At 41.6% G+C, this 13,157-nt stretch overlaps 1 protein-coding gene across 46 annotated transcripts in view; it reads left to right on the top strand.

Moving 5' to 3' along the window:
* STAU1 (staufen double-stranded RNA binding protein 1) overlaps window positions 1–13,157 on the top strand; it is a 56,105-nt gene that overhangs the window by 19,449 nt on the left and 23,499 nt on the right. For 20 of the 46 annotated variants that reach the window (XM_081556874.1, XM_081556869.1, XM_081556867.1 and 17 more), the window contains 2 exons: window positions 6,014–6,152; window positions 7,181–7,346. In XM_081556874.1, coding sequence (XP_081413000.1) covers window positions 6,014–6,152; window positions 7,181–7,346 — 305 coding nt within the window. Of the gene's footprint in view, window positions 1–768; window positions 894–2,741; window positions 2,803–3,902; window positions 4,060–6,013; window positions 6,153–7,180; window positions 7,347–13,157 lie in introns of all 46 variants that reach the window. The other 26 variants (XR_014073105.1, XR_014073103.1, XM_081556878.1 and 23 more) reach the window with 5 other exon arrangements.

Below are 13,157 nucleotides of genomic sequence, written 5' to 3'. Positions count from 1 at the left end.
GCTACCTCTAGACTTCCTTGGTCCAGCTCACCAGATGGCGTTCTTGGCTTGTCGTAGTCCCCTAGAGGTTCAGTGTGCCCCGTGTTTGCCATTTGAATACCATCTTAATAGGAAATGGCACAGACTAGTTCAGTCCTCTGGGATTTAATTGCTTTTTCTTCTAATGTGTTCTTATATCCACATTTTGTTGATTTTATAAAACTCCCGCCCTCCAAGACCATTTTATTTTACTTACATAATTATTAAAGATAGGTAAAGTCTGAGGATGGCAGCCTCTGGAGATAAGATGAGGAGATGCCCCAGGAATGAGAAGTTCGCTATTTGGAAAAAGACAGTTGTTGTTTGAGAAATGGTATTGGCATATTGCGTTTTGTGAAATAACAAACAGGGTACAGCTGACAACTGTTGCAGTAACCAGTGTGTGTATGTGTCTCTGCTCAAAAGACCTCCTTGTTATTCCCTTGGTTATAATAGCAGTCCTTCATCTGATTTCAAATCTTGCGTGCTTGCCATGGTTTAGTTATTCCTCTGACTTCTGTTCTCTCTCTTTTGAAGACACACCTCCTCCTAGGTTACCTGACTTCAACTGGTTCAGAAAAGATCCCAGCTGTGTCTTCAGATATGTGCCCTTGATGTGGTTTGCAGTTTTGCATCACTGTTGCTCTAAATCATTAGACTTTGCGTTTGTTTTCCCTCTCTTCATATCTCTGGAGAGCCGCAGTCTCAAACACTGCTGGTTGACTTCAATGCTCTTACATTATTTTTCAGTTCCTTCTAACATGGCACACCCTAAAGAGAAAACCCCAATGTGTCTTGTGAATGAGTTAGCCCGTTTCAACAAGATTCAGCCTGAGTATAAGCTTTTGCGTGAGCAAGGTCCAGCTCACTGTAAGGTAAATATTGTCCATACTGCTTGTGCATTTATAACCCACTAGGAATGTTTTCTTTCTTTTGATACAGTTGCAAGTGGTGCAGTGATTCAAAACACATATTTGAAACTGCTGAGGTTGTTTTAAAGAGATGCAGAAGTACAGATTTTGGGCGAGTCATTTCTTTTTTCCATCCTTGCAGAGTGGGTCAAACAAAAGAGATGCTTCTCTGGGGGATATTTGGCTTTTAAAACTTAGGTTAGCGTGTGGTTGTTTAGGATTCTGAATGAAGACAAGTCCCAAGCACCTGCGAGTGGTTTCCTGTGAGTTTTCCAGGCTCTGGGCCTCCTGGCTGCAGCCTCCGTCTGGCTCCTTTCTGTTTGTTTGCTCGTGCGTAGCTACCTTAGGTCTGAGCAGGGAGAGGAGGTGAATGGGAAGTCAGTGTTGTCTCTTGTTCAGAATCAGATACAGGGTTTGAATGTGAGAGATAGAAATTAATCTCTCCGTGTGAGTACATGGAATTATCTCTGATTTCAGGTACCCTTGTCACTCTCATCTTAGAGGATGAAAGACTGACTAATTTGAATTTTTACTATTTGTTATTCAGGAGTTCAGTCTTTTAAGCTTGCTTGATATCTGTGCTAATGTACTTCTTGTACCGTGAATGTTTGTATCTGGCTTTATCTTTTGCAGCTATAGTATGAGAGATAAGGAATTAGGCCTATTTCTGATTCTAGCCTTGAAGTAAGATAGAACAGTTTTATAAAGATGAGTTGTTTGTCTCTTTGTGCCTCAGTTTTCCTGATGTGCAAACCTCAAACCTTGAATGATGCCGAGTTTCTCTTTTTCTTGGACTAAAAGTAGTGTCAACCACAATCATGAATGGGCCCCATAGGGTAGCGCGGTTTGGTTAGTTGCCTTTGGAGTCAGACAGGTCTGGGTTTGAATCTTAGCTTCTTACTAACTTGGCGACCCTGTGCAGGTCACTACTTTTTTTGAAACTCCGTTTCCTCATCTGTAAAATGGAGATGATAATGCCTACCAAATAGGTCTATTGTGAGAATATATATCAAAGTGTGGAGCACAGTGTCTGGCACATAGTAAATGCTTGAGAAATGGTAGCTATTACAATTAAGCAATTATACATTTAAGAAAAACAAATTTCCCACTCTCATGAAGGTAGTTTTAATATTATTCTAAAGCATAATTATATTTGAAATATTTCTTTACTTATAGAAGGCAATTAGCCAATTTTTTTGGTAACTGTTCTGTTTCTTCTACAGGATTTTTTTTGCAGATCTTAACTTTGGGATTCCCTTTATTAACTGTTTTTGGTATTTTTGGAAATATGTACTTTCTCACTTGAACTTTAGTATCTTTTAGGTAATTTGGCTGTGTGTTCAGTCTGTAGCTGCATTTTTTTTTTTTTTGCCTACAAGTTGTTCAAAGAGAAAAATTTATTCCCTCCTAGATGATTAGACTGTTTAAAAAGTCAGAGGTCTAGTGTACCTTTAATTCTGGCTGAACCGAGATCTAACCTCACCACCACACCTCTAACGCAGAAGGCAGCAGCCTGGCAGCAGCGCCGACAGGACAGTCCTGGAGAAAGACAAGACTGACCATGAAATTAACTCTTTTCTGTTTTATAGCGCTTTCCCCCTTCGATGTCTTTCCATGAAAGGATCACGAAAATGACTGAGGGATTGCACAGCGCTGCAGGCTGCTTCTGCTGTTTGACTTCTCATGCCAGCCAGGGTTTTGAGTTCATGCTATTGGTGCTTAAATGAGTAACTTTATGAACTGCAGCATAAATACAGGAGACCCCTAATATTTCAAGGGGGATGAAGGATTCTTTAATTTTTCGCCCTTTAGTGGAAGCTGTGCACTGAGGGAATCCTGAAGTTAAGATTTACAAGAAAAATCAGCTCTAAAGGCAAGTTGGCCCCATCCCTTGAGGCACCAAATTTAAATGACCCGGACATACTCAAATCACCATTTCTCATGTGAATTATTTGTAAGTGAAATACAGTGATAGATTCAGTGATAAAGAAAATCAGATGAATAAAAGCTCCAAAGTAGCGAATCTCAAACATTGAAGTGCATCAGAATGACTTTGGGAGCTTATTAAAAATACACAGGCTCAGGCTTCCCCTCATGCTGTTCTTTTCAGTCAAAACCCCTGGCATGTGTATTTTACCAGGCTTCCTGGGTTATTCTTCAGATGCACACGAGTGTTAAAGAATCACTGCACTGTGATGGGTCCTAGTGTTTTTTGGTTGAATTATTTGTCCAATTCTGATGGGATTAACATAACCTAACTTTACGAATAGAGCGTGCACACAAGTTCCCTTTATACTTAAAAAAGAGGCTTGTCATTAGAGGCTTGTCATTGTCTGCAGTTGTTAAGGGCAAAATTAGCTCTTTTGAATGCCTCCTTAGAATGGAGTTCAGAAATGTTGTTAGATCTTTGCTTGCAGTGAATCTCATCTTCTGAAAGAGGGGCCAGTGTCTGAATAGTACAGTCTTAGGAAAGTAAAAGGTAGCGTTGTAAAACCTGAAGGACATTACCAAATTCACATGAGGTTTTGGCCTAATGGGGTTGTATTTTCAGACAAGAATCAATGAACAAGTTACAACAAATGCTGTCTTCGTTTGTGTGAGGTACTGTTATGTGTCTAAATTAAGCTTGCTAAATTTCTTCCATGAGAAGAAATGGGAAGACAATTTTTATTTCGATGGCTTCCAGATAATCAGCATTTAATATTTTAATATATAAGAGAACAGTTTTTAATTTCTGTACTTACCCCATCTTTCAAAAGATAGTTTTTTCATGGAGTGCTATGCAATACAAGTCAATGATGTATGTACTTTTCATGTTTCTAGAAACAGTGAAAAGGGGGATGAGGGGATAAATTGCAAAGATGATGACCAGGCCTTTTAAACCATGACCATAAACTATATTCAGGGTCCAGGTGACATATTATAGTCAACATCAGGTTTCCTGAATTGAGAGCTCACAATTTTCATTTGTAGGTATTTACAGTACAGCTAACACTTGGAGATCAGCACTGGGAAGCTGAAGGAACTAGTATTAAAAAAGCCCAACACACAGCTGCTGCCAAAGCTTTGGAAGGAACAAAATTTCCTAAACCTATAGTCCGCCCTTTTCGTAGCGAAGGAAGAAATCCAGGTATTATGCGTGGGCCAAGACAGGTTCCTTTCAAAAGTGTGTCTAGAGGTATCCGTTTAGTGTGTATATGAATTCTTTCTTAACTAACTCGTTGATTTTGAAAGCACAGAGTCTGCACTACCAGTGGCAAATGCTTATCTTTTCAGAATCTTAACCTCACTCTAAAGCAGTGGTTCCCAATCTACAGCCCCTCGATGCCTGATGACCTGGAGAGGTGGTCACGGGAGGTGGGGAATGTCACCAAATGATTTCGGAGACTTTCAGAAAAGCTTAATGCAAGGAATTTTTTTTTTTTCTTTTGATAAGGATTGTATAGATTGTGAGAGTGTGGGTTTTAGCTAAAATCACTTCAACTTTGTGTGGTAATATTGATTATAACATGTTGATCGTAACCCCAATTGTCAGTTTTATGTCTCTTGATCATTAACAAGAATGACAAAATAATTTAGATATTTATTTCTTAAATTCAGATTAATAGATAGATACCCTTTTCAGGCAGGGGACCCAGTTGGGAAGAATACTGTTAAAGAGGAGTGTCCTGTGAAAGCTTGGGAACCACCGACCTGGCAGCTGTAGGTAGAAGTGGCTGTTTTAGGAGAGTCACCCCTCAAGTATATGAAGTCACCCCGGGTCCTTTGTGTGCAGGAATGATCCGGGAAGACCTCGGCCACACCTTTCTTGTTCTTTCGCTTTCTCTGTGGGTTCTTTGCTTCACATTTATCCTCTACTGCAGATAAATTTTATGGGTCAGAGCTGCTCTTACTTAAAACACAACTATTTGAATTGTGTAAAAAATATAGTTCATATGTTAGCTAAGAAAGAAAAAAAAAGAGGCTAATTACTCATGTGACCCTCTGACTTTGCAGACTCAAAGATATTCTTATAAGTTTGATTTATGCACTAGATTAGTCAAACCAGTTATGGTACAGAATCAGGTAATTTTTATTTTCCTCTACCTATACCCTAAAGAAGCGTTTTCAAGTGGATTTCTGTGTGCATTTCAGTTGAACTTTGCCATTGCTAGTGTTGTTCTGTGTTTGATATGAAGCTGTTGATTTTAAATGTGATTGTGCACTGATGCTAATCTTTCCAGGTTGGTTTTCTTTTTAAATGATCTTTAAAGGTTTATGAATTGGATGAACTTAGAGGGGGAAAAAGAGAAGGATGAATGATGAGTATTTTCTAAAGTTGATAATTCTGAGATAACCTAAGATATACTTGTTCCTGTTGTATATGGAAAGAGAACTCATTTTTCTAACAAATATTACCACAAATCAAATCCCATTATAAATATTAAGAATGAAAACATCTAAGTATTTTGTGGGTCTCATCTGACTTCTCCAGATAGAATTTGCAGTCTTCTCCTCGGCGATTCTGCGCCTTTCCTTACAGCACACATAATGTTGTATCATAGTTCTTGAAGTGTGTCTTGTGTTCTCTGGACTCCTCTGGGACAAGAATTGTGTTTCTCAAGCTTAGCGCAGAGCTTTGCCTCCAGTTAGTACTGAATAAATGCATTGTCGTATGAAATAATGTGTTTGGACATCCTTCTAAGTGTAAGTCAGTCAGTCAGTACGACCAAAGTTATATTGGTTGAGTATTGCCAAACAATGAAATGATTTGGATAGTCCTGTGGGATCTTTTAATCATGAAATTTGATGTGTATTGGAACCTATTTCTGACAACTGACTCTCACTGCTAACATCTTGTGTTACATTGCTGCTCCTCAGTAGTCCTTACTGTATATTTTGTGCTGTTGATTGTGTATTAATACTTAGAAATCACAGGAGATTCTTGGATTTCCTGACCTGATGCCTAGCAGTGAAGTACTTGGAGCCTTTCATGAAATGCATCACGAGTCCAATTAGTAGAAAGCATGCTATTCTTTTTTATTTTAGTGAGTGTCATTCTCATATCAGGAAAAAAAGTTCTTTGTTTTGATTCTGTGTTGCAGAAAGCATAACCCCTACTGTAGAGCTAAATGCACTGTGCATGAAACTTGGGAAAAAACCAATGTATAAGCCTGTCGATCCTTACTCTCGGATGCAGTCCACCTATAACTACAACATGAGAGGAGGTGCTTATCCCCCAAGGTACGTGTCTGTTTTGTTTTAAATCCAGGTGAAAATATATTTGCTCTTTCATGTAGAATAGTAAGATGTGCAGATTGTAGAGTACATGATGGTCTGGTCTTCTTTGGCCTGCCAGATGCTACCGTCAGTCTGAATTGTCCTAGTGTCACTGGAACTGCATTTTGATGCTCTTCTAACTCCTGTCATTGGACAGGTCTTGGGCACATTCCTCACGAACAGTACAGCTCGTGCCCCAAGCAGTCTGGTTAAAGGTCGCCTGTGTAACTGCTTTGTGCAACTGAGTCATATTTGAACATGATTCCTGCAACACCACAATTCTCAGCCCTCATAGGTTTCTTGATTATTGTTTACTGGGTACTTTTTGACTTTTGAACTTACTTATGTGCTTTGTAAATAGCCTTGGTATACAGGTGCAGTGCAATATTAATTGAAATCTGAAAGTGCCATGCATTCAAAACCTTCTGCTCGAGGTCTTAAGACACTAGTGGAGAGACTGATGATCAAACTGGAGGTCTTCGTTTCCCTGCCCTACTTTGGGGTGGGAGTGAGGTGGAGGCCAAAGCCGTTTTAAAAGTAGAAACCAGCCTCTGCCAGGCTTTAGGCTGTTGGGATTTCTAGAAATGAGGGTCCTTTCCAAAAGACATCGGTTGAAAAATTCCCATTCTTTTCTGGAGACATGAAAGTGTGAATTTCAGGCACGAGAAAGTAGAGCAAGTTAAGTTTTCTTTCTTAACCAAAGTCTAATCCAGTTTAGATTTTGTAAGTATGGGTAAGCTTTATAAATTGAACTCATGTAATTTGTAAGCCAATTTATTTTGTGAAATGTAAACAGTATTTGCTCATTCTGTGTGGGAATTCTAATCTAGCATAAACATATGAAATCTCTGGATGTGCTGATGAGGACTCATTATTGGCGAGCAAACACTGCTGTAATTAGGACCTGTGATGAAGGAAATAACCTGGAATTTCTCAGAGACGGTATCGTGACTTATCTGAGACTAATTTTCCTCACCCCCTTCTATTTTTAGGTACTTTTACCCATTTCCAGTCCCACCTTTACTTTATCAAGTTGAACTTTCTGTGGGAGGACAGCAATTTAATGGCAAAGGAAAGACGAGACAGGCTGCGAAACACGATGCTGCTGCGAAAGCCCTGAGGATCCTTCAGAGCGAGCCCCTCCCTGAGAGGCTGGAGGTGAGGCGAGGGCAGAGCTGGGGCTCCTGGCGCTTGGGGTGGAGCGGGAGGGTGGTAGGAAGACATCGCTTCAGGTTGGTGCTTCTAAGAGGATGCGTTGAGAGCTCTGCTTAATGTTCGTTGTTAGATAACGTACAAGTTCTTGGACCCTGGAGGTTTCTTGCCTTTCTCGCCTCTCCACCCACCTCAGAAATTTTAGCAAGAAAGTCAGGTGCCTTCTTATGCACTCAGTGGCGTAGTTCTGAGTGAACATGTTAGAAAGATTGTGACTCACTTGAGTGGTGAAGAGCACATGTGGACGAACTCTTCGGTGCCGAACGTTATTCTTGTTGGAATCTGTGATTTATGGTACCAGGTTAGGGGATTTTCTGAAGCCATTTTGACCAGACGTTTTCTGTATTATCTTGAAATGCCAGTTAACCATTTCTGCTTAACGAACTGTCCCAAGACTTCATGGCTTAAATACCTCTAGGCCTTTATTCTGCTGACAAGCCTGCGGTCCAGGGAGAGTGTGGCACGGGCACCTTATCTCGGCCGCACGCAGCTTGCGCCGAGGCAGCGCCGCAGGGCTGGAGGGTCTCTTCCAAGGCGTCTCTCGCAGGGCTGCTGCGCTGTCGCGTGGCCTGCGATCCAAGAGGGAGCCTTGATCCCGCCACCTCAGTCCCCTTCCTGGTTGGCCTGAGCAGAGACTCTTTACACATCCTCACAGTGTGGTAGTTCGGTCCCAAGAGGGCGCTTTCTGGAAGTCGGGAGGTAGGAGCCGCCGCCGGTGTCTCAGGGCCCCAGCCCGGAATTCAGCCCAGCACCACTTCTGCCGTATCCTGTAGGTCAAACAGGCGGGGAGCCCAGACTCAAGAAGGGGCTACAGGAGCTCACTCTTATTTCTTTCTTTCTTTCTTTATTTTTGTATTGAGGTAAAATTCACATAATTTCATAGTTTTAACCATTGTAAGTATACAGGTCAGTGACCGTTAGTACGTTCACAATATTGAGAACCTCATTTGTGGATGAGAGGAGTATCAAAGAATTGGGGGCTTATTTTTTTTTATTTTTGGTTACAGTGTGCAGCTTGTTGGGACTGTTTCCCAACCAGGGATCCAGCCCGGGCCCTTGGCAGTGAGACTGCAGAGCCCCGTCCACTGGACCCCCAGGGGATTCCCCTGGGGGTTGTGTTTTAAAATGATCACGATAGGTATAGGATGTTGTGACTAAATAGGAATACAGGTCTTAGAACATCACTAAGTCGTCAACTAAAATGACTCCATGCTATTGAGCGGCTAAAGCGTTAGTGGCTGGCTCTGATAAAGCAGTCGTATCACCAGAGGTCCAGGTGAGCCCACTGAGCAGAAGACGTGATTTCATGATTCTGTTTATCACAGCATGAAACGCCTCCTGAACATAGCCCATGGAAGCATTTGACTTTTCTTGCTCGAGAAACAAGTTCTCAAACAATCAGAAGATCTTGCACTGAACGTTGGGCCAAATGGGTGATGATAGGTATGAAGTCGGGGGAGCCTTGGTGGGGTGCTTGGAGAGGTCTCTTTTGTCCAGCTGTCCCCTAGGGTGACCCAGCTCAGGGCAGTGCTCTGTGGCTTCATGGCTAGCTGCATGGGAAGGTTTTGCTTTTCTTTTGTTTTGGTGCATTTCCATCTTGAGTGCAATCACACATTTTAACAGAGATGCTCTATTTCCAGAGTTCACTTAGGACCAAATGGAAAGGAATGGACTCTAACTTAGGAGGATTTATTGAAGTGAAAAGATGAAATCCTTAGTGGTGAAATTTGTTAAAGCACTGAAGGTAGTGAAATCTGAGTCATTTTTGGAGGCTTTGCATTTGTTGAGTTGACTTTGGTGCTAATCTAATTGGAATCAGATGGAGTAGGTATTTCTTGGTTCCTTCTAGCCAGCAGTTGTTAAACGATTACTGAACACTGGTATGTGGGTTGTCTGCTTCAGAATCACTTGAGAAGTTAAAAAAAAAAAAAAATTCCTTGGCCTAACCCACACAATTCTAGATTCTAATGCAGTAGGCTAAGACCCATGAGTCTGACTTTTTTTTTTTCCTGGTCATGCCACGTGGCGTGTGGGATCTTAGTTCCCTAACCAGGAATCGAACCTGTGCTGCCTGCATTGGGAGCACAGAGTCTTAACCACTGAACTGCCAGGGAAGTCTGACTTTATTTTTTATTTTTTTTCTTTTTAATGAGCTCTTAGAGTAACTCAAACAGTCAGGGTTTGGGAATCACAAGTCCTAAATATTGTCAGTGCTTCCTAGGCAGTTTTCGGCCTTTGAATCCTCCTCGGAAGTTTGAACTCACCAAATCGCTGCAAAGGGAAGGTGCTTGTCAGAGCCTTAGAGTGACCCATTGCCCGCTGGAGCAGTTGGTTGCCTCAGGCCTGAGGGCAGAGGCTAGAGCAGCGGGCGCCCTTGGCGCGCTTGTCTGACTCCTGGAAGCAGCTTGGTTGGGAGTCACGGGCATCATTTGTCCTCTTGTTTCCCCCTCTTTGCCCCTTCTCTAGCTCTGTGTGATCTGAAGCAGAGACAGTTCCCTTAAGAAATGCTGCAAAGGCTGGCCCAAACACTGCTTCAGAAATGACAGTTTCTTTGAAGTTGTCAGTGAAACACTTGGCTTTCCACCTAACTGAGCTGTCACTGGTCTACCAGGCCCTTTGGAGAGTGGGCAGCAGGGGAAGAAAGACATTTTTAAAAGATAGCTTTAATTTTTTGTTCTTAACAAGGAATGCTTGTGAACTATAATAATTTTTAACTTCAGAAAAGGAAAAAATAAGTTTCCCACTTGTAGGTAGTCACTGTAAACATTTTTGTGGATATCAGGGCATATGTAAGTAAGCACACACACCTATCTATTTCACAAAAATGGGGTGATACTGTACAATAACCGCTGTCCCCCCCCGCCCCGAAGTGCTTATTATGATGTGTTCATGCTATTTACTTAAAATTCCATGGAGAACTCAAATTCAGCATGCCTCTCAGCCATCTTCAACGGCTGCAGAGTGCTCCACTGTGTGAGTATACCAGTTTAGTTTTTCAACAACAGAGGCTTGAGTTTTGGGTTGTTTGCAGTTTTTCCTGTTATAAAATAGGTAGTGAAGAACATTGTTGTCATGAAATCTTCGTGTATGCCTGTGGTTATTTTTGTGAGCCATAGGTCTCAAAGTGGAATTGCCTGGTAATGTTTGTGGCTTAGTTCCCCACCAGGAAGATGGTACCTGTTTAGGCCTCTGCCAAGAGGGCCTGAGGAGCCTGTTTGCCCACAGCCTGCCTGCATTGGAAGTTCACATTATAAATAAATTGTCTGTTTTGTTCTTGATAATTTTAGAACTTGTGATTGTGTGGTGGATCAGTTCATCTTCTCTAGAGCATAGCCAATAAAGCCAGCAGTTTGTGTCTGTAAGACAGGTGTAGTCTGACCCCTTGACAGCAGGCACTGCGCTCGGCCAGCCCTGCAGGTAAACAGTGGCAGTGCCCCTCCCTGTGTGGAGCTTGGTTGAATGGAGTGTCATCAAAAAGCGCAGCTAATGCTCAGGTGAAAGTGTCACGTGTCACGAGCGCAGAGCGTCTTGTTCAGGCTGGGGTACGAATGGTGCATGAGGGACGAGTCGTTTAAGCTCAGAATGAAGATGGACAAGAGAACAGGGCAAGTGCTTCCCAGCAGAGGGAGTGGCTTGTGCACGGGTCCTGAGTTGGGAAAGCAGTTCTTTTCTGTTCTATCTATTCTGTTCCTGTCTTTTCTTTTCTATGGCTTGTGCTAATAAAAGATGACTCACTCAGTGTTGAGGTGGTAGGAGTAAGATGGTCATAGCTGTCTGTGATAGGGAAAAACAGGAGCTAGCCTCATATGGCCATTTGTGGGGAAATGGTTAAATATAATAAATGAATACATTTATCCCAGGACTACCAGAGTGTGGTAGATCTATTTATGTGGACCTAAAAGAAGGCTTATAATCTTGAATGGGTGGGGGAACCATGATGCGGAGCTATTACTGCAAATATAGTGCTATTGTTTGTGTTAAGTAAATGAAGGCACCAACTGTGTGTGTGTGTGTGTGTGTATCTCTGTATGTTTGGATGTGCATAATTTCTATCTTGAAGGTTATATCAAACTTTAGAATTAGTTTTCTCTTGGTGGTAGTGTTAGAAGACAAACTTTTTAAAATTGGACTGTTTGAACTTTTCTTTTTTGAAATACTGTGCCGTGCTGTGCTAAGTCACTCAGTCGTGTCTGACTCTTTGCGACCCCATGGACTGTCGCCCGCCGGTCTCCTCTGTCCATGGGACTCTTCAGGCAAGAATACTGGAGTGGGTTGCCATGCCCTCCTCCAGGGGATCTCCCCAACCCAAGTCTCCCATGTTGCAGGCAGATTCTAAACTATCTGAGCTGCCAGGGAAGCCCAGGAACACTGGAGTGGGTAGCCTATCCCTTCTCCAGGGGAACTTCCCGACCCAGGAATCGAACTGGGGTCTCCTGCATTGCAGGCAGATTCTTTACCAGCTGAGTTACCAGGGAAGCCCAGTTTTTAGATACTACTTTGTAAAAATAAATAAATGCAGCTCTTCCTGTTTTTGAGTTCTTATCTTCACTTGAGCCAGGGATGTGTTTAAGTAGGAGTAAACTAAAATTGGAGACCATACTGTTCATTATACTATCTATACTTCATTCTATGTTCAAGGTCCATTGAACCCAATTTTTATTTTTGAGCTTTTTTCTAGTTCTGTTAGGAATTGATACTACGTGACTTTTATTCTTTTTCTAGAGGTATAAAAGAACAAGGTAAAGATATACTTAATTTTGAAAGTAGAATAATAATTTGTCTTACGATCATGAGGGTCCTTTGGACCCTTTTATAAATCTTAACATTATGGACTCTTAATTTTCTTGTGTTTTGAAACATTTTGCTGCTTGTCATCCTACATACTATTTCAGCACTGTAATATATTCCCAAATCTGCAATAAACAAGACTGAAATAATAAGAGAGTGGAAGAATGATGAAATCCCTTGATGGATGATACAGTCGTGAAATAGTTGTCACTGTTGCATCATCTTTAATATCTTATTGCATTGCCTAATGCAGCATATTATCTTTCAAGAAATACAGAAGAAGACTGGAGACACCCGTCTTTTTACTCTGTTTTTAGCTTTTGTTGAACCCAGGTGAGAATTCAAAATTTTTCTTTTTCCATCCCTGCTGGCAAACAAAAGAAAACTGATGGAGGAAGATATATTTTCCTTGTTAGACCAATCAGAAGGTGAATGCAGAGAGACAGACAGCAGCACTCTGGACTCGCATGGGGATGGGGACATTGAGTGTGGACGTGACTTGGACTGGGAGTCTTCAGATGATACCTTAGATAAGTTTGCCCAGAGTCAAGAGTCTGTGAGGGGACTGTGTATTTCTGTGGTGTATGAAAAAGAAATGTGCATTCTCTCCTGGTCAGTCATTCAACAGGAAGGACTTTTACCACACAGTATTTTACAACAAGAACTGGACCATCCTGTTTTGACTTTCTAAAAATATTTGTGTGACAGCCTTCTTGCATATGATGTTTAGCCACCAGAATTTTCTTGCCACCTAATATCCACAAAATAACTGGATCATGCAGAAGGAGGTGTGTGCATTAGAAGGAAATTGATGATATAGTAATGACAAAAATATCATTAGGCTGATTCTTCTCTTGGTGTTTATAAACCTGCAGATGAAAGCATTTGGCAGTTATGGAGCAAAGGAGATGGCTGTTCTCCCTTCAACAGTTATGAGTCATTTTCAAAAGTAATATGTTTTGACAATAT

This window comes from Giraffa tippelskirchi, chromosome 13, assembly GCF_054371585.1.
Source record: "Giraffa tippelskirchi isolate mGirTip1 chromosome 13, T2T-mGirTip1v1.2.pri, whole genome shotgun sequence".
Lineage (NCBI taxonomy): Eukaryota > Metazoa > Chordata > Mammalia > Artiodactyla > Giraffidae > Giraffa > Giraffa tippelskirchi.
The sequence above is the reverse complement of the archived record's forward strand: the minus strand, read 5'-3'. Positions and strand labels throughout refer to the sequence as shown.